General features: G+C 44.5%; 3 protein-coding genes across 4 annotated transcripts in view; all 3 read right to left on the bottom strand.

Annotated features, from left to right (window-relative positions):
- LOC115468205 (E3 ubiquitin-protein ligase TRIM39-like) overlaps nucleotides 1-21310 on the bottom strand; it is a 1720076-nt gene that overhangs the window by 463513 nt on the left and 1235253 nt on the right. The gene's annotated exons all lie outside the window — the stretch shown is intronic.
- LOC115468306 (erythroid membrane-associated protein-like) overlaps nucleotides 1-21310 on the bottom strand; it is a 73769-nt gene that overhangs the window by 35170 nt on the left and 17289 nt on the right. The gene's annotated exons all lie outside the window — the stretch shown is intronic.
- Nucleotides 12011-17601, bottom strand: LOC115468311 (E3 ubiquitin-protein ligase TRIM39-like). Its single transcript, XM_030199954.1, has 2 exons — nucleotides 17149-17601; nucleotides 12011-12181 (listed from the first exon to the last, which is right to left on the bottom strand). The coding sequence occupies exons 1-2, from the start codon at nucleotides 17560-17562 to the stop codon at nucleotides 12062-12064; spliced, it is 534 nt and encodes a 177-aa protein (XP_030055814.1). The 5' UTR covers nucleotides 17563-17601; the 3' UTR covers nucleotides 12011-12061.

The following is a 21310-nucleotide window of genomic DNA, read 5'->3' as shown; positions in this document are numbered from 1 at the left end:
GACTAATATTTGGTAAACCACAGTTTGAACCAGCAAAACCCCTTCGAGAGAAGCTCCACTGCCTCCCAGTAAAAGAACTCATTGAATTCAAAATCTGTGCCCTAACCCACAACATAGTATACAGGGAAGCTCCAGCGTAAATGTTCAGCCTGATCGACCTCCCTGATCGACCTCCCTGCCAGAAATTCCAAAAAGCCATCTTGTACGTATCTCAATCTCCACTATCCTAACTGCAGGAATCTGAGATACAAAGAGGGGCATAATCGAACGCAAACGCCTATCTCCATGGGCGTTTATCTCCGAGAACGTGTCCATGAAGGGGCGGACCGAACCGTATTTTCGAAAAACATGGACATCTATCTTTAGTACGGACGTTTTTTTTTTTTTGAGCTGGACGTTTTCGTTTTTCAGCGATAATCGAAACCGAAGCGACCCAGCTCAAAAACGAACAAATCCAAGGCTTTGGGTCATGGGAGGGGCCAGGATTCGTAGTGCACTGGTCCCCCCTCACATGCCAGGACACCAACTGGGCACCCTAGGGGGCACTTTTAACAAATAGAAATAAACATTCAATGACTTCCCAGGTACATAGCTCCCTTCCCTTGGGTGCTGAGCCCCCCAAATCCCCGCAAACATTACCATAGCACTTAAAGGTGAAGGGGGGCACCTACATGTGGGTACAGTGGGTTTTGAAGCCCTCCCATTTACCAGCACAAGTGTTACAGGTAGGGGGGGATGGGTCTGGGTCCGGATGCCTGAAGTGCACTAAAAGTGCTCCAGGGACCTGCATATACGCAGGCCTCTAGGACTTGTTGCTGCTGTATAACATTGGCACATCAGTTTACACCTGAAGACTAAACTGTCCGAAAACGTCCTTTATTGGAATAAGCACGTTTACTCACAGTTAACTGCAGATCAGAGGTTGTGCCCCACTGGCAAAGAGTCTCCCTGGTACTGAGATTAGCAGTAGGTCAGAGCTGGCAGAATGGTGTACAATGCCCTCTTTCAGCAACATTCAAGGTAAGAACTAAATTCTGTAACGTGGCTAACACATGAAAGGGATCTAAAACTGGCTTACAAAAATGGCCACTACCTCATGGACTACCGGAAACTAACCAGGGCACACTCTGACCCAGTTAGCAGGGGGGAAAGCACCATGGGAGTAGAGCCTACCAACTACCAACATCGTGAGCATTTAACACAAGCTAGTGGAATCACGGAGCCCAATACCCTACACCCACCACAATGCATTACTGATGTGATTCTGCAGTGCGCATAACAGAAAAGGTGTCACACATACCCGAGAGCCACATCAGAACCAGGGAAAGGCAGTCACAGGATAGAACACATTCTGCTGTCATGGAGGTGGGTACGGCATTTGAGGCTGGCATAGAGGGTGGGTAAAAAAGTTTTTAAAGTGTTTTTTTTTGGTGGGAGGGGGTTAGTGACCACTGGGGGAGTCCAGGGAGGTCATCCCCGATTCCCTCTAGTGGTCATCTGGGCAGTTGGGGCACTTTTTTGGGACTTGTTCATGAAAAAAAAGGGTCCAAAAAAAGTGGCCCAAAATTGCGGTAAAAACGCCTTTTGTTTTTCGATTATTAGCTAAAGACGCCCATCTCTCCTCGGCCAATAACCACGCCCCAGTCCCGCCTTCACCACGCCTCCAACATGCCCCCCATCAACTTTACCCATTTCCGCGACGGATTGCAGTTAGGAAACGCCCAAAATCGGCTTTCGATTATACCGATTTGGGCGCCCACGGGAGAAAGACGCCCATCTCCTGATTTGGGTCGAAATATAGGCGTTTTTCTCTTTCGATTATAAGCAAGAAAGTACTCTTCGCTTCCACCTTTTCCTTTGTAAGCCCCCGTTACTGGAATGCTTTGCTAACAACATTAAAGGATACTGTTGACCACAAATTGTTTAAGAAGTCTCTTAAGACTTATATATGTGGCAAAACGTACTCTCCTGGTTCTTGACTTCCTGCTGTCCCTTCTTTTCCATCCCCAGTTGTTCCCACTCCACCACCACTTGATGTTCCTTATTTGCTATTCCGTCCTTGTATTAATATGATGTACTTTTTGTAAATTTTGTTAGCCACATTGAGCCCGCCATGGTGGGAATTTGTGGGATATAAGTGTGCTAAAATAAATAAATAAATAAATAAATAAAAAGAGTATAACATATCTATTAAGATTGCCAATTTCACAACCAGCCTGGGTCTCCACAGTTTAAGTAGTCTTGTGTTTTGGGGTTTCCTGGGAGAGAAGAGGGTCATCCCACCTGCTAACCCTTCTTTCCTAGGTGGAGGCATCGAGTGTCAGGACAGTGAGGGTCTGATGGAGACTGCTCTCGGGAGGTTCCAACCGGGTCAGACTCCAAACCCAGAAGCACCCAGGACATGGGCATTACATAAAATTCTGGGGGCACCGCTGGGATCCTATTTGCTGCGATTTGGAAGAGTTTTTTGAGACAACACTGTTATTCTAAACTATGGAAAGACTGGCCTTCAAAGACTGCTGGATTACAAATATCATATTTTTGTGGATTACAAATTCAAGCACTGCACCCTGTAAAAGTCCGCACTAACGGATGTAGTAAAGCACGGGAAAACTGTGTACCTGGGTAAAGGGCAGCTGAGTCACCATGGTGGATGTTCCCGTGCCAGCCAGGGAGGAGGAGAATAGAGTGCTTCAGTGATAGCACGCTGCAGATACCTGGGAGTAGTCTGCCATTGGGCAGCTAGGGCATGTGTCGTCACTTGCACAATCTAAGAGGTGGGGAGCAAGCACTTGAGTGGAATGTGCTGCAATGCCCTATAAATCGAGTGGAGGGTCAGTGAAGCTGGGTGGAAGAGGGTGGACCAGGAAAGAAGAAGAGTGGGAACGATGGCTCACCGGTTGCAAGTGGGTCCTGATACCGGATCAGAGTGAGATGTGGGCTCGGATATGGAGCTGGCCGGCAAGCCAAGCTAGGTGTAATAGTGCTTCACAGAAAGACCCTGAAGAGGGGAGGAGACATCGACTGAGATGGATTCTGTGGAGAATGACCTGGTTCAACACTGGGCTGAAGATGTGGCGCCTGCTTTGAGAAAAGTGGGAGACTGAGAACCCACGGGGCCCCGCGGGAAAAACCGGGGGAGCGAGGGAGAGGAAGAGACTAGCAGCAGGCTCCCCTAGTCCTCCTCATCCAAGTCAGAAAGTATCCCTGAATCCCAGTTGAGTGTTATCCGGGACCAAAAATGGCATTGGCAGCCCTCAACGACAGAGGTGGTCCTTCCCCAACAGGGAACCATCATAATGGGGATGAGGGCTGTATCAATACCTGCACTACTTCAGAAAAGGTGGAAGTGGTCACCAGAACTGAAGATTTCCTGCAGCCCCAGAAGGGTAGCCTGATGTGGACAGTGCCCAAGGATCTGGAGACGGGTTTGCCCCCTCACCCTGCATGATGTTGGAATATATGTATCTGGCAACAGGGGGAATTGGAGATACTTGCTCATCTAGTCTCGGAGTCAGCTGTGACTAGCCCAGAAGTGGACCAACTCATTCAGACCCTTTGGATCCAGGCTAATATTATTGCTGATCAGGAACGAGCGGGGTTGCAGCCTGAGTCCCTGAAAGGATGCTGATTGGAGGATCCGGTGCCTGTGGAGTTGAGTAACAGTGTATGGATCGAGACTGGGAGAGCAGCAGGCAAGAGACTACCTAAGATGAGCAGACTGGATTGTTACTTGAAGAAACTGGTGTGGGATTTATGGGGATTGGCTTATCCATATGTCCCCTTAAATGTTATGTGCCTGGTAAATGCTCAGCGAGAAGTATGGGCCAAGGATGAAATTTACCACCAGATGAAACCTGATCCCATGTATCCGAAGGAGAGAAGTGATCTTGCCATGCAAGGGTTTATCCTTAATCAACATAACAGTTGGGCTGTAGGGTGATCCATTTGGCTGCACTATGTGGACGTCGTGGATTCCTTTCATGGGTCTAAATATTAGTGTCACCCTGAGCCCAAGTGGTATGGTTGGGTTGGGACTACTGAGTTGGGACTCAGGTCCGAAACCAGGAAAAAATGATGTTAAATCACTGAACAAACCAATGCTGAGTTGCTCAATAAAGAAATATGAAAAACCAAGTAAAATAAATAGTTGGGCAATAGGCCCTGGTTATAGGAAAGTTGTTTCATGTGGTTGGAAAAATGTTATATTATTGGACATTAAATGATGGGGTGGGTCAAAGTTATATTGGCTCCCGATCCGCTACCGTATACAGTTCAAGCTTCTCCTATTGACCTTCAAGTGCACTCAATCTGCAGCCCCCCATTACCTCTCTACCCTCCTCTCCCCGTATGTTCCCACCCGTAACCTCCGCTCTCAGGACAAATCACTCCTTTCTGTACCCTTCTCCACCACCGCTAACTCCAGACTCCGCCCCTTCTGCCTCGCATCACCTTATGCCTGGAACAGACTTCCTGAGCCCATACGCCATGCGCCCTCCCTGCCCATTTTCAAGTCCTTACTCAAGGCCCATCTCTTCTCCCTTGCTTTTGGCGCCTAACCACCTTCCCCATTCATGATACCTACACTGACTACATAGTTTTTACCTTTAGATTGTAAGCTCTCTTGAGCAGGGACTGTCCTTCCCCATGTTTAAACTTGTACAGCGCTGCGTAACCCTGGCAGCGCTATAGAAATACTAAGTAGTAGTAGTTGTTGGGGACAAGCATTGGAAAAATGGAAGCATATGAATATAATATGTTGCCCAATAATGATACATTGTTAAATAAAGGTTGGAAATGGGAAAAATGTTGTTGAAAAAATGGTTGAATAAAAAGCCGTGCTGACTTGGTCTCAGTAATCCATGTCCTCGGATGTGCTCATGGATTACTGAGACAGAGTCAGCACGGCTTTTGTGTGGGGAAATCTTGCCTGACCAATTTACTTCAATTCTTTGAAGGAGTAAACAAACATGTGGACAAAGGGGATTCAGTTCTCAATTGGATGGTATAATATTTAAGAGATGTTATGAGGGTATCATTTTGGACTCTGGTGGACAGAGTATGATTGAGCAGGTTACCACTCTTGACTGACCCAGAATGTCCTGACTCATGATGTCTGGGGAAAAAAAAAAGAAAAGAGTAAAATGGTAACCAGAATCCAGTTTGAACAGGTTGCCAACCTGTGGTTATCTGGGTTTCCTGTTTATATTTGAAAATTTAGTAATAAGAACACTTAGTTTGAGGCTGAGAGAGCTGCCACACTTGCAGTATCTGGGTGTCCTGATTCATGGTGAGAAAGAGGTGAAAGGGTTGGAGAATACATGGCATGTGACAAAGAGAAGGCTCCTTTTATGAGACGACTGTAGTAGAGAAAACAGAGGAGTGATTACGCACCCCATGTGAAGTCATATGACAGAGGCTGATGTGTATAAAGCGTCTACAGAGGAAGGGTTGTATGAAGATGATATTCATTATGAGGAATGACGATGATGAAATAAAATGCAGAGAGAGAGAGAGAGAGTTCCCTTGTAATGAAGAGTGACGGGTGGGGGTAAGAAGATTAGAAGGAGATAGTGTTTGCCCTTTGGAGGGGGGGGGGGTCTTTGGTTGCCTGATGGTCCCCTACCGCTGACCTGGAGGAATAAAGAGGAATCTCAGTTAAGAGAAGTAGACCACTAGCTGTAAAGGAGAGCTGTGGTTCAGCAAAGCGACAACTATGAAGCTACGGGTGGGCAGTGGAGAGACCCAGCCCGGGCGCGTGGGATCGGAGCCAGAGATTGACCATTCAAGGATCAGGGTGGTGCCAACGCAAAGGGTCACCTTGCAGGGAGGTAAGGCCACATAGGGTATGAACATATACAACTGAGAGGAGCACAGTCTTTGGGAGTCTTATTTTCGGGGATAGGCACAGACAGGAGCATTGTAAAAAGTGTATATAGTCCCACTGAAGAGCATCTGTAAATAAGTCCAGGAGCGGAGATACAGGAGTTCCCCTGGGGAATACCAGAAGGATTGTGGTTTTAGAAGACTTCCATTCAAAGTTGAAAAGTTCACACAGTTGGAAGTTCCTGTTTTGCAGAGTTGAAGAAGAAACAGTTGAGTTTGCACGAACTGTTGACTCCCGAGTGCTGATTGAACTTAAAAGAGTATAACGCATCTATTAAGATTGTCAATTTCGCAACCAGCCTTGTTCTCCACATTTTACAGTAGACTTGTTTTTTGGATTTTGCTGGGAGAGAAGAGGATCGTCCCACCTGCTAACCCTTATTTTCCCAGGTGGAGGCACCGAGCAACTAGGGTTACCATATGGCTCCAGAAAAAGGAGGACACATGAAAGCAATGGAAGTAAAACCCAGACTGGCTCAATCTGTCCTCCTTTTTCTGCAGCCATATGGTAACCCTACGATCAACAAGACAGTGAGGGTCCAAAGGCCCTGAACCCAGAATTGCCCAGGACATTTGTAACCCCTCGTTTGGTACCTTTTCACTTAGTGAGCCAAATATAGATCATTAAAAATACATGACTTGTGTGTACATGTGTAGAACACATACAGCAATTTACACCTTCTTCAAAGCAGGAGGATTTGGCCATTTAAGCCCCATGAAATTATTTTAAAAGCTCTGATATGGTAAGTGAAGTTGCTGGCTGCATAAGGGCTTTGAAAAATATTTCAATCTGCTACTTGAATTCCCTGATTCCTCCTGGCAGATCTGCAATCCCCTTAGGAATATATTTGCTAATCTCACCTTCAGTAACTCGTTGGTTGGCTGCTGACTCTTCTCTTCTATCTCCGAGATCAGCTGCTTGAGGGAGGAACTTTGCTCTTCTAGCTCAGTCTCATTTTCCCTGATTCTCTGGAGAATCTTCTTCTCTTCCTCCTCCAGCCTCGAGAGAAAGATCTGCTTCTCCTTATTCAGAAACTGGTGCAACTCTTCAAACTCAGACTCCACTATTTGTCTTTTCCTCTTTGTCTCTCTCTGGATTAAACACAGAGAGATAATTCTCAGTAACACTAGAGTGATTTTGTTGCACAAAGCTCTGGATTCAGGTCTTTCAATGAACAAGAAATCTCTTTTGTTGTCAGCAGGGCCAATAAAAGTATACTGAGCACCCAAACCCATATTCCAGACTTACAGTGGCTCCATTACCTCCTCTCAGTGGTGGCTCTGGTACAGCACTTCCTCCTTTAACAGTGGTGACTCCAGCACAGCCTTCCTCCTCTCACCACCCACTCTTTTCCCAGCTTTCCTCTCTCACCATACTCAGAAGATTATCCCCCTTTCACAATCTCCTCCATCCCCTGCCCAGTAACTCCCTCTGTCTCTCTCCCCATGTACACTGCACCCATTCCAGTACCACCGTTGTCCCCAAATCATTTCTAAGTGAGCAGAAGAAGGGTCTTCCTCCTTTCCTATTCTTACCCCTTACCACAAGCAGCCTCCATTTTTTTAATTATGGTCACCATTTTTGTCTCCAATCAATTATACCCTCTCAAAATATAATAGCTCCAAGATAAAAAGGAAGTAATAAGCCTCAGAATACTTGCCAGACACCAAACAAGGAAATATTTACCTATATCTATATCAAGTGTGTCTGTGTGTCAACACTTACCTTAGCGGTGCAGATGCATCAAACGAATTTCTGACAGTGGCCAGTGTTTTGATAGGCTCCATCAGGGAAGAGTCTTGAAACAGACACTTCTCCATTATGAGCAGTGTTGAAAGACTATTTACATTTTGAGTGTTTATAATTGACTTGATATTGTTGAGACCCTAACTCACCTCTTTTTTTTTCTATCTCACCACCCTCATTGTGAAAAAGTACTTCCTGATGTTACTCCTAAGTCGAACACTCCGTAACTTCAATTCATTTACTCTAGTTCTGATGAACTGAATAAGTTTACCTTAGAGGAAAGGAGAGATAGAGGATATATAATACAGACATTTAAATACTTGCAAACAAATCTTTTCAAGAGACAGGAATAACGTTAAAAAGTACTTTTGCACAAAGAGGGTGGTGGATGTCTGGAGCGCCCTTCTGGGAGAGGTGGTGGAGACAAACATAGTGATGGAATTCAAAAATACATGGGATAAACACAAAATATCACTATATGGAAAAAGGGTGACATAAAATCAAAACTTAGGGGGGCGTGTCAAGATGGCGCCGAGAGCGGATGTTTAGTGAGATCGCTCCAGCCAGCTCTGCTAATTTTTGTTTTCCATGGAATTATGCCTCACTCTAAAAGAAAGGGAGCAGTCCGGGTGGTTCCCCCACCAACCGGGACGTCCACGCCTGCGAGAACCGGCTTGGAGCGTTTCTTCCCCGCTCTTTCTCACGCAGTAAGCGGGGTGGATTCCTTGGCGGGAGTATCGGGTGGAGCGGAACTCTCGCCGGAATGTGAAATATCTCTTTCCCCCCCGCCGCTCTCTAAGATTCCTCCAAGCCCAGCAGTTGGCGTGAGTCGGCAGGAGAAACTGACGGACACCGGAAGAGTGGAAGTTGGCGGTCCCAGTGGGGTGACCGACTCACTGATAACATCTAAATCTGCTGGGAAGGAAATGGAGGTTAACCTAGGGACAATATGGCTGAAACTACTAGAAATGGAACAAACCCTTCAAAATTCATCTGGAGAGGTAAAATCCCTAGGTGTTAAGATCCAAGAACTGAAAGACTCTGTCGATATGACTAAACAAGATTTTTCACAGAAAATTGAGAGTTTACAAAATGAGGTGGAACAAACAAATGAATTCAAAGTTGCTGTGATAAAAGATAATGTGGATATTAGGAGAAAACTTGAACAAATTGAAAATCATAACAGGAGATTGAATTTGCGACTGCTTAACTTTCCTAAATTGTATGGGGTTTCTCCCCAAGATTTATTTACTAGATTTCTTAAAGAAAATTTAAAATATCCTCAAGAAGCGGTTCCTCCATTAGAAAAAATTTACTTTATACCAAATACGATTAAAAAAATAAATGAGCCAGCAAATGTTCAACCTGGAAATGAAATAGATGTGGGAAATCTAACAGCGATGTTGGAACAGTCAATAGAAACTGCCACTGAAAGGGCGACTTTGTTGGTGACTTTTCTTTTTCAACAAGATTTGAATGCTGTAAAAAGACTTTACTTTAAATCAACGAATCATAACTTTGGTGGGGAAAAAATATGGTTGTACCCAGATGTAACAAAAGTGACTCAACAAAAGCGAAAACAGTTTCTTTCAATGAGGTTAAAAACAATGGAATTGGGAGGTTCCTTTCTGTTAGCGTACCCATGTAAATGTATTGTGAGGTTTAATAGTACTAAATACGTATTTTATGTTCCCGATCAGCTTAAGTTGCTCCTAGATTCAAAACAACGATAGAGATAACAAATAATAGATTGAGAATGCGGTGTCATTATTTTCTTATGAATTTGTTAATATAAAAGTGCTTCACTTATTCTAAACCCCCCAACTGTTTGAGGTCTAAGAAAGCCATTTAATATGTAATGTCAAAGAATAAGTATGAAATGTTTTTCTTTTTTGCTTGGCTGTTTTTCACTTAACAGTAATATTTCTGTTTAAGTTTAATATAAATTAATAAAAATTATGAAACAATAAAAAAAAAAAAATCAAAACTTAGAAGTGCTTAGACAGCAAGTCCAGTAGTAGGGGAAGAAAGGCCAGTGCTATGCAGACTTCTATGGTCTGTGTCCCACATAGGGCAAAATAGGGCCAGTTTCTACGATCTCTGTCCCAATTATAGAAAGACAGATGGGCTGGAGTGGCCTTTGACAGCAACTCCAGCAGCTGGGAAGTGAGGACATTGCCAGGCAGCTTTCTATGGTCCATGACCCGAAAACAGCAGGAACAGGTCAGGAACAAGTCTGTGTATTTTTTATCACAGTCAGAAAATTTCACGTCACACCTGGCAGAACTCTACTGTGGGTCAAAAAAGTCAAAAGCACATCTAATATAACATCTTTAACTAACACCTTTAACTGTCTTTTAAATGTTTTTTACATAAATTTATATAAATTACTCATAGTAACATAGTAGATGATGGCAGAGAAAGACTTGTACGGTCAATCCAGTCTGCCCAACAAGACAAACTCATATGTGCTACTTTATATGTATACCTGACCTGATTTGTATCTGCCATTTTCAGGGCATAAACGTAGAAGTCTGTCCAGCACTAGCCCCGCCTCCCAACCACTGATGCTGCCACCCAATCTCTGCTAAGCTTCTGAGGATCCATTCCTTCTGAACAGGATTCCTTTATGGTTATCCCACACATTTCTGAATTCCGTTACCATTTTCATCTCCACCACTCTCTCCATGAAAAAATACTTCCTGACAGCCTCATTTCATGTCCTCTAATTCTACCACCTTCCCATCTCTGGAAAAGGTTCGTTTGCGGATTAATACCTTTCATATCACCCCTGTTTCTGATTTCCTCCAGGGTATACATGAACAGGTCAGCAAGTCTCTCTTCATACGTCTTGTAACGCAAATCCCATACCATTTTTCTAGCTTTTCTTTGCATCACTTCAAATATTTTTTCATTGTTAGCAAGATACGGCCTCCAAAACGGAACACAATACTCCAGGTGGGGCATCACCAACGACTTGTACAGGGGCATCAACACCTCCTTTCTTCTGCTGGTCACATCTCTCTTTATACAGCCTAGCAAACTTCTGGCTACAGCCACCGCCTTGTCACACTGTTTCGTCGCCTTCAGATCCTCAGATACTATCACCCCAAGATCCCTCTCCCCGTCTGAACATATCAGACTCTCACCGCCTAACACGTACGTCTCCCATAGATTTCTACTCCCTAAGTGCATCACTTTGCATTTCTTTGCATTGAATTTTAATTGCCAAACCTTAGACCATTCTTCTAGCTTCTGTAGATCCTTTTTCATGTTTTCCACTCCTTCGGGGTATCCACTCTGTTACAAATCTTGGTATCATCCGCAAAAAGGCAAACTTTACCTTCTAACCCTTCAGCAATGTCACTCACAAATATATTGAACAGAATCGGCTCCAGCACCGAACCCTGAGGCACTCCACTACTCACCTTTCCTTATCTGAGCAAATTCCATTAACCACCACCCTCTGGCGTCTATCCGTCAACCAGTTCCTAATCCAGTTCACCACGTTGGGTCCTATCTTCAGCCTGTCAAGTTTATTCAAGAGCCTCCTGTGGGAATCCATGTCAAAAGCTTTGCTGAAATCTAAGTAGATGACATCTATAGCACATCCTTGATTCAATTCTCTGGTCACCCAGTCAAAGAATTCAATGAGATTCATTTGGCACGATTTACCTTTGGTAAAAACCATGTTGTCTTGGATCTTGCAACTTAACTTTTTCAAGTATTTAAAATACACTTCCTCCACTCTCACTTCTGACCTCCCCACTCAGTCCTGGCTCTGTTCCACACCAAGCTTCACTTTCTTTATGGGCCCTGTGTGGACCTGTGACCCCATGAACATGCTTTCACCCATGCACACATTTCTGAGTTTGTCAGGGCTCCTGCTTTGGGCCCACTGGTGCTCAAGTTGGTTTCCCAGACTCACTCCAACATGGCCAGCCAGCTGCCACACTTTGAAGCCAAGCACAGCCCTGAATTGGGACAATATTTTCTCCTGCCTACTTCTCACTCAGCTTCCCCACACCAGAGACCCTTTCCGGCACGTGCAGAAACCCACAGCCATGCTATTGCTCCAATTCCTGCCACCTAACAGGCACCAGTGCAACACAGCCCTGCAGCCATCCTTCCTGGCACCACAACAGCCCCAGAGACCCCCACTCTACACTGTTGGACTGGATCAAGCTTGAGCCCAGTGCTCCTTTCCCATTTTACAGCCCACACCACACTACCTCTCTGCAAGAAATACAATGTTACAATTTTCCTTTGTTCCACATATAGATTCAGAATCTGCCTGTTTTCAGCCAATAAGGAACCAATAGTTTCCATACTATAAGTAACGAGGCAGATTGAATTCTATTATTCTCTTATTCAGGTGATTCAGGGGACTGATGTAGTGAGAGGAACAAAAACCCTGCAGAAACTGGCTCAGAAGGAGACACAGACACCCACCCTCAGCTCTTCAGCCTTCTTCTCTTCAGTAGATGTAAACTTCAGAAGGTTTTCCAGACCCTTTCTCAGACACTCCAGGTGCATTTTAAGCTTTTCCTGTGAATATTAAAACATCCTTGATTAGCATGTGATTATTTTATAACCACAATTTCAGACTCAACAGTAAATGTGAGATGTTCCTTCCACTTTAGATCATTTCTTTAAGATAATTGAATTCTGAGGGGTCAAATTCAAAGTGATATAACTACTACTACTTCTACTAATAGCATTTGTATAGTGCTACCAGTCGCACGCAGCACTGAACATCTGACATAGAGAGACAGTCCCTGCTCAAAGAGCTTACAATCTAGTTAAACAGACAGACAAGACATTACGGGCAAGGGAATTACTGGGTAAGAGGAACAAGAGGAGGAGGAGGCAAATGAGAAGTGGTTAGGAGCCAAAGGCAGTAGAGAAAAGGTGGGCTTTCAGCAAAGACTTAAAAACAGGTAGAGATGGAGCTAGACGTATGGGTTCGGGAAGTCTGTTCCAGGCGTAAGGAGCCGCGAGATAAAAGGAACGAAGTCTGGAGTTAGCGGTAGAGGAGAAGGGGGATGACAAGAGAGATTTACTCAGAGAGCGGAGTTCACGGGGAGGAATGTAGGGAGAAACGATAGAGGAGAGGTAGTGAGGGGCCACAGAGTAGATGCATTTAAAGGTCAGTAAGAGGAGTTTAAACTGTATATGGAAGCGGACAGGGAGCCAGTGAAGTGACTTGAGGAGTAGGCTAGTGTGGGCATAACGATTTTGGCGGAAAATAAGTCGTACTGCAGAATTCTGGACATATTGGAGAGGAGAGAGATGGCTGAGCGAAAGACCAGTGAGAAGTAAATTGCAATAGTCCAAGCGAGAAGTAACAAGGGTGTGGATAAGGGTTCTGGTGGTGTGTTCAGAAAGTGTAAATAATTGTCACAAATTGAATGCAGTGAAAAACAGGTTCAGGCTTTCTAAAGCAAACTAGGCCTCTAAAATCATATCATCTGTCAGTCCTGATATTTCACTGAAGAAATGTTGACAGCCTGCTTAACCTTGGCAGAGTTACAAAATTGGCAAGGGTTGTGTATAGCTGGACATAGGCATGCTAAGAAACTATAAGAAATAATTGGGGCGGGTGAAGAAAGGTTCAATTTAAGGGTAAGCGAAGTTTGGAGATAGGAAGGTTTGGTCCTAAGTCCTAATTGGATGAGAAATAAGCAAACTTGCTAAAGTTTAGACTTGGTCCTAATTGGATGAAAGATAAGAAAAGTTAGAACTTGGGCATAATTGGATATATGTGCCAATTATGACGAAAGTGCAGGTGTGAAAGTGAAATGCTCATAGAGATCTATGGTAGTAAAACGGTATAAAAGCAGCTGTTAGCAGAAAGAGAGCAGAGAAGACTCCGGAAGGCAGAAGGGTGCAGAAGGCTGAGGGGAGAGATCAGACTGTACCTACTGTGTGGAGCATTCCATCATGATCCAGAGTTGAATGTCTGATTTGCTTTGTACTGCTTTTGGGTAAGATACTGATGCTAACAAACTATCCTGCTATATCTATTGACTATTGGGTTTCTTCCTAATTATATAGTTTGCTACTGCTCTGTGTAACACTGTCATGAACAGATATCAGGTTGGGGTAATTAAGTATCTAGAGGGGATGTACAGTTCTATCCAGGATAGTAAGGAGAGACCCTGGCTTCCGCTGCCCAAACAGGTGAGGCAGACCTAATTATATTCAAAAGGAAGGGGCAAATTTTGCTAATATTGAAGATAAAGAAGCGACAGGTTTTGGCGATTTGTTTAATATGGGCAGAGAAGGAGAGAGAGGAATCGAAGATGACTCCAAGGTTACGAGCCGAGGCAACAGGGAGGATATGAGAGCCATTAACAGAGATAGAGAATGGGGGAAGAGGGGAGGTGGGTTTAGGGTGAAAAATGAGAAGTTCAGTCTTAGCCATGTTTAATTTCAGATGGCGTTGAGACATCCAGGCAGCAATGTCAGACAAGCAGGCAGAGATTTTGTCCTGGATTAAGGTTGAGATTTCAGGGGTGGAGATGTAGATCTGAGAGCCATCAGTGTAAAGATGGTAGTGAAAGCCATGGGATGAGATTAGGGTACCAAGGGAAGAGGTATAGATGGAGAAAAGGAGGGGTCCAAGGACAGAACCCTTAGGCACACCTACTGAAAGCGGGAGGGAAGTTGAAGAGGATCCACCAGAGTACGGCGTGAGAGGTAGGAAGAGAACCAGAAAAGAACAGGGCCCTGGAATCCAAGCGAGGACAGCGTATCCAGGAGTAAGGTGTGGTCAACAGTGTCGAAAGCAGCAAATAGGTCAAGAAGGATGAGGATGGAATAGAGACCTTTGGATTTAGCTAGTAGCAGATCATTAGAGACTTTAGTAAGTGCAGTTTCAGTAGAGTGAAAAGGGCGAAAACCAGATTGAAGTGGGTCAAGAATAGGTTGAGAAGAGAGAAAGTCAAGACAATGGCAGTGAACAACGCATTCAAGTCATTTGGAGAGGAAGGGGAGAAGGGAGATGGGACGATAGTTGGAGGGACAAGTAGGATCAAGTGAAGGTTTTTTAAGGAGTGGAGTGACAATAGCATGTTTGAAGGCTGTAGGAACAGTTGCAGTAGAGAGTGAAAGATTAAGGATGTGACAGATGACAGGGATGATAGTAGGAGAGATAGTGTTAAGTAGGTAAGTGGGGATGGGATCAGAGGAACAGGTAGTATATTTAGAGGAGGAAAGAAGAAGGGCAGTTTCTTCAGTAGAAACTTCTGAGAAGGAGAAAGAAGGAGAGGAAGGGGAGTAGGGAGTATGGACAAAGGGAGAGAGAGGTGGGGAGGGTTTGGGTGAAAATTCAAGGTTAATCTTACGGATTTTATCATGGAAGTAATCAGCAAGGGTCTGAGGAGAAAGAGAGGGGGGAATAGGGGACAGAGGTACTTTAAGAAGAGAGTTCAGTGTGGTGAAGAGAAGTCGAGGGTTGGAACTGAGGGAATTAGTCAAATGGGTGAAGTAATCCTGTTTGTCAAGTGAAAGGGCAGACTGGAAGGAATTCAGCATGAATCTGAAATGAGTGAAGTCGGCAAGGGTATGGGATTTAAGCCAAGAACGTTCTGCTGAGCAGGCGCAGGAGCAAAAATAGCGAATTCTAGGGGTTAGCCAAGGCTGGGGTTTGGGACGGGGCATGGGAGGGGCAAGAGTGTCAAGAGCAGAGGAGAGAATAGTGTCATAGGAAGAAACAACTTCATTCACGGACTTAGATAGGGTGGTGGTAGAGAGAAGGTTAGAGACACAAGAGGATAGAGTAAAGGGGTCAATAGCTTGAAGATTCCTAGAAGTGGGGGATGAGATTGAGTGGGACTGGGGAGGAGGGTGCTTAAGAATGAAGGTTAGTAGGTGATGGTCGGATAGGGGGAGATCAGAGGAGTAGAAGCTGGAGGGAAAGCAGTTAGAGGAGAGGATAAGGTCGCGGCAGTGACCATTTTGGTGAGTGGGAGCTGAGGAGCACAGTTGAAGATTGAATGAGGAAGTTAGGGCAAGGAATTGGGAGGCATGGGAGTCGGATGGGTCATCAACATGGATGTTAAAGTCCCCAAGGATAATGGAGGGGGATGAAGGATTATGAAAGAAGGAGAGCCAGGCATCAAAGTCAGTGAGAAAGGATGTAAGAGACATATCAGGGGGGCGATAAATGACAGCAAGATGGAGAGGCAGGGGAGTGAAGAGGCGGATAGAGTGGACTTCAAAGGATGAAAAACAGTGAGACTGGGGTGGGAGAAGAGGTTGGAATTTGCAGGAGAGAGAGAGCAGAAATCCAACGCCACCACAGGTAAGGCGAGGGGTATGAGAGAAAAGATAGCCACCATGGCAAAGGGCCGCGATGGAAGTAGAGTCGTCAGGGGAGAGCCAAGTTTCAGTTAAGGCAAGTAGATGGAGGGAACGAGAAATGAAAAGGTCATGAATGTAGGGAAGCTTATTACAGATGGAGCGGGCATTCCATAGGGTGCAAGAGAAGGGGAAGGAGGAAGGGGGAAGGAGAGGAATAGAGATGAGATTAGAGACGTCGTGATGTGGTCTATATAACCAGGCAAGGTAGGTTCTTGCCTAGTTAAATTATGTTGAACTGGCCATGAGCCAATATTCAGCAACCCTTAATCGGACTTTGCTCCTAGATTTTGGCAGAGACATTCATAGCAGGCAGTGGAGGGGTGATTCAGGGGCAGAGTCAAGGTGGAGCTGGAGTTGTAAAAGGCACAGACAGGTAGATGATCAAAAGCCCCGCGATGTTCCAAACAGCGCTCTAAAATAGTGCTGGAACAGTGCGGGGCGCTATTAGACCTATGATCAGAGATAATGCATGCAAATTTAAGCAGCGCAATTATCTCTGATCATGGGGTAGAAGTGCGGGAGAATTGTGCCTGAGCATGCACTCAGCACAATCCTCCCACACCTGTTTGACAGGTCTGGGCTGTCAAAAGCCCAAACCTGTCAAACACAGGGGCTGGAGGTCCATGGGACCACCAGGCCCTGACTACCCGTGCCCGAGCAATGGAGGCTGGAGGTCGAGCCCCCCCAGGTTCAGGGAGGGCTGGAGATACGGTGGGTCTCCAGCCCCCCCCCCCCCAACCCCCAGCAAATGGTCTCTGGTGGTCCAGTGGGGATTGTGTGTTTTTTGGGCGGGTTTGGGGCTGGTTTTTGGCGGGGAAAAATTTTTTCCGTCTGGCAACACTGAAAGGCAGTATATTGTCCCATTCCCCTTCCCCCCCTAACCAGGTAAACTGCACAAGGAGCCCTAACTTTACCTGTTTAGGTGCTCGGGTACAGCATGGAGTATTGCAATACCTCTATTCCTTCTGGGAGCCACAACTCACAAGCTGAGTATTGACACCTGAATTTATATGGAAGATGCCCAAATATACAGCAGCCAGGGTTCAAGTTTTGATTGATCTTCCTGTTTCAAACTGTGCTAATTCAACTCCATTTAGTTTATGAGATAGAAAATATACATTTTTAGTAATTTCATTAAATGCACATACCTTGTATTCTTGCTCAACCTCCTCTATGGGGATCACGGTGTGAGATCTGTGATCTCTGGACTCTTTACAAATAAGGCAGATAATTTTATGATCCTCTTCACAAAACAGCTTCAGTTTCTGTTCATGTTCCTCACACAGATTCTCCTCTTTGAGTCTCACTGAATTCTGACTGAGCTTTTTTGCTATTTCTGTCATATTTGCCAGCTGCCTGTTAGGTCTGAGATTCCTCTGCCTGGATCTTTTTCTGCACTGGGGACAGGGGAAGTTTCTGTCTCTCCCATCCCAGCTCTGAGTGATACAGGAGCGGCAGAAGTTGTGTCCACAGTCTGTCATCACCGGATCTGTAAAATAATCCAGACAGATAGAACAAGAAGCTTCATCTTGCAGACTCTCAGCAGGGGTTGCAGCAGCCATGATTCTTACAGGAAATGATTATGAGAGCAGGAATTCAGTTTCTGTTTCACATTGAGTAGAGAGGTGTGGTAGCCATGTTAGTCCACTTTTAAAGGTAATCAATAGAAATAAAAGATATCATCTTATTTTCTTTCCCATGTTTTATTTCTATTGTTTCACATTGTAACTTGTAGTGAGTTTGAAAATAAGGGAGTGTCTCTCTGAGGTAGGACCTTTGTCAGGGACTTTCTGTAATTTGAAGACACCAGGGCTGTCTGCCCTCCTTCCTGCCTAAAAAGTTGCCATGTTGGTGGGAATACTGCCAAATCAGGATTTCTGAGAAAGCCATAGGTTAGGGTTACCATATTTGGTCCCCCCAGAAAGAGGACACATGCCCCGCCCCTACCCCCACCACACCCCACCCCTTCACACCCTTGCCCTGCCCCCTTTTACACCCTCACCCCGCCCCCTGTCACATATTCCCCTCGCCCCCCCCCCCTCGATCACCCTGTCACCCTTCTCCCCTCCCCTTACCTTGTTGCAGGAATTACCACTAGTGTTAGCAGAATCTGTGGTACTTCAGGAGTCAAACAGCACACACCAGAATGAGGGAGAAATCTTCTTTATTTGCCAGCAAACAAAGTAGGACATCAGCTCTAGCTCTCTTCTTCTCTTTCTCAGCTCTCTGGATCTTGTGGCTTCTGTCTGTCCTCTTCAGCTCTCTTCTCTCCTTCTTCTCAGCTCCTTCTTCTGACGTAAGCTGCTTCTGCTCCCAGTTATATACAGTTCTAACCCCCTCCTAGCACCCCTTACTTTCCAGATGGTAAAGAATAGATTAATTACCCTGTCTGAACCAATCATCTCTATACATATGTTCAAAATATCAGTTACATAGGTTCCAGACATATCCTAACTGACCTATGACCTGGGGCCTCTCACGCTAGACAATTGGGCACCAGAACTCTTGCATTTTATTATTATTTTCATAATCCCAGTCATAGCTTAAACTGCTAACTGCACTCTGGCATTCATTAAGGGGTCAAGGGCCAGTCTTACTTAATGGCATACAGATATAGTTTGTTATTACTTTCAGGACCATTCCTACATTTACCTATAATTAATCAAGACTTTTCTTGACCTCTTTCACCTATTAGCTTCATACATTGAACTAGCTAGGACTGTGGATAATTCAAACCAGATGATGACCTTTTCAACTGTAGTCTTACTTATAAAGTAACACTGAGTTGAACAGACATTCCACACAGAATTATTAATTACACAGAATAAAACATATTCTAAAATAAGCAGAAATCAAAATTCCTTATAAGGCACAATCTAAATATTTATAATGGTATCTAGAATATCTATATCTAACCTGTTTCCTTCTAACTAGCATTTTAAACTAATCCTTTTACCTACAATATGTCTTGTTCATAATGGTATCCATATGTGGTAGCATTAGCAATCCATCACTCACAAGGGTCAAAGAAAGTTTCTCTCTCTGACCTTTTTAACCCAAACGTTAAACTTCTAAATAATCTAAACCATATGGCATTCCTCCATCACTTTACTTTACAGAACTGAAGAATTAAAACAGAATTAACAATTTCTTTGTCCACTGCCTCAACCTTACTCTACTGCCCTGGTGGTCTAGTGACCTCTTCGGGGCAGGAAAGAGCCCCCTCTTTCCTGCCCAGAGCGCTGCCCTGCATCCTGTTGCTGAAGGTCTTCACTGATTCAAAATGGATGCCGAGAGTTGAAGCGGCCTCGCGAGACTTCAACTCTCGGCGGCCATTTTGAATCATCGCCAAGACCATCAGCAACAGGATGCAGGACAGCGCTCCGGGCAGGAAAGAGGGGGCTCTTTCCTGCCCCAAAGAGGTCACTAGACCACCAGTGCAGTACAGTAAGTAACAGGAAGGGAAGCTAGGATAGGACGGCCCGCCTGCCAGCCTGCCCGTTTGTCCAGAAATCCGGACAAACGGGCAGACTGGCAAAACCCGCCCGGTTGCAGTGGACTCCTTTTTGCATCCTTTCATTCCATCTATGAAATCATATGTCAGGGACTTTGGTCATATGATACAACTATTAAAAAATTTTGATGGAGATTTAACAAATATAACATTAGTCACATTAGATATTGAATCTCTATGTACGAATATCCCACAACTCGAGGCAATACAAGTAATTGAAAATCGCTACAGACAAGAACATCGAACTTACGCATTCCAAATTGGCTCATTATCACACTAGCTACAATTGCATTAACAAAGAATTATTTTTGTTTTTTGGGGAAATTCTACCTTCAAATTTGCGGCACTGCGATGGGATCAGCAATGGCCCCTGATCTTGCAAATCTTTATGTTGAAAATTTTGAGAATACTTACTTACAGGATTTTCCTTTTTCAGACAATGTCATTTTTTATAAAAGATATATCGATGACATTTTTCTTCTCTGGCGTGGTGAAGAAGACATGCTTCCGTTTTTTTTGGATTGGCTTAATAATAGAGACTCTCATTTGAAATTCAAGATTAATGTGGATAGTAATCAAATTAGTTTTTTTGGATTTATTAATACAGAAAAAGGACTATGGTTTTGCAACAACTCTATACAGGAAAAGCACGGATAAAAATGCCTTTTTAGAGTATACTAGCTTTCACAATGCATCCCTTAAACGCAATTTACCTTACAGTCAGTTCTCGAGACTAAAGAGGATATGCACGGAATTTGATGATTATGAAGAACAGTCCAGTATTATGAAAAAAAGATTCCAGAAAAGAGGGTATCCGAATAAACATATGGAAAGTGGATATACAAAAGCGAGCCTGAAGACAAGAAGTGATTTATTGGGAAAACAACATGTGAAAAAGAAACCAGATGTCGTTTGCACTTCAAAATACTCTCACTTAGCGAGCGATATCCAAAGAACGATTAGGAAACACTGGCATATCCTGGAAGGACATGAGTGTTTCAAAAACAAAGATCTAGTGGTGGCGTATTCTAGGAATAGGTAGAACGAGAGGACATGAAATGAGATTGAAGGGGGGCAGACTCAAGAAGAATGTCAGGAAGTATTTTTTCACGGAGAGGGTGGTGGATGCTTGGAATGCCCTCCCACGGGAGGTGGTGGAGATGAAAACGGTAACGGAATTCAAACATGCGTGGGATATGCATAGAGGAATCCTGTGCAGAAGGAATGGATCCTCAGAAGCTTAGCTGAAATTGGGTGGCGGAGCAGTTGGGGGGAAGAGGGGGTGGTGGTTGGGAGGCGAGGATAGGGGAGGGCAGACTTATACGGTCTGTAACAGAGCCGGTGATGGGAGGCAGGACTGGTGGTTGGGAGGCGGGAAATACTGCTGGGCAGACTTATACGGTCTGTGCCCTGAAAAGGACAGGTACAAATTCAAGGTAAGGTATACACATATGAGTTTGTCATGGGCAGACTGGATGGACCATGCAGGTCTTTATCTGCCGTCATCTACTATGTTACTATGTTACTATGTTATTAAAGAAAAATTAGTTCCATCAGCACTTCCTATAGATCCTTTGGATTGTTTACCCACACTTAGGCTTGGACATAAACAATGTGGTCGCTGCAGTGTATGTCCACATGCCATAACTACCATCATATTTCAAAATCCGACCAATGAGAAAGAATACAAACTGCACCATTCTTCAGATTGCAACACAAGTGGAGTAATTTACATTATTGTATGCCCGTGCCAGTTACTATATGTAGGCAAAACTAAACGTGCAATCAAAACACGT

Source organism: Microcaecilia unicolor, chromosome 4, assembly GCF_901765095.1.
Source record: "Microcaecilia unicolor chromosome 4, aMicUni1.1, whole genome shotgun sequence".
NCBI classification, from domain to species: domain Eukaryota; kingdom Metazoa; phylum Chordata; class Amphibia; order Gymnophiona; family Siphonopidae; genus Microcaecilia; species Microcaecilia unicolor.
The sequence above is the reverse complement of the archived record's forward strand: the minus strand, read 5'-3'. Positions and strand labels throughout refer to the sequence as shown.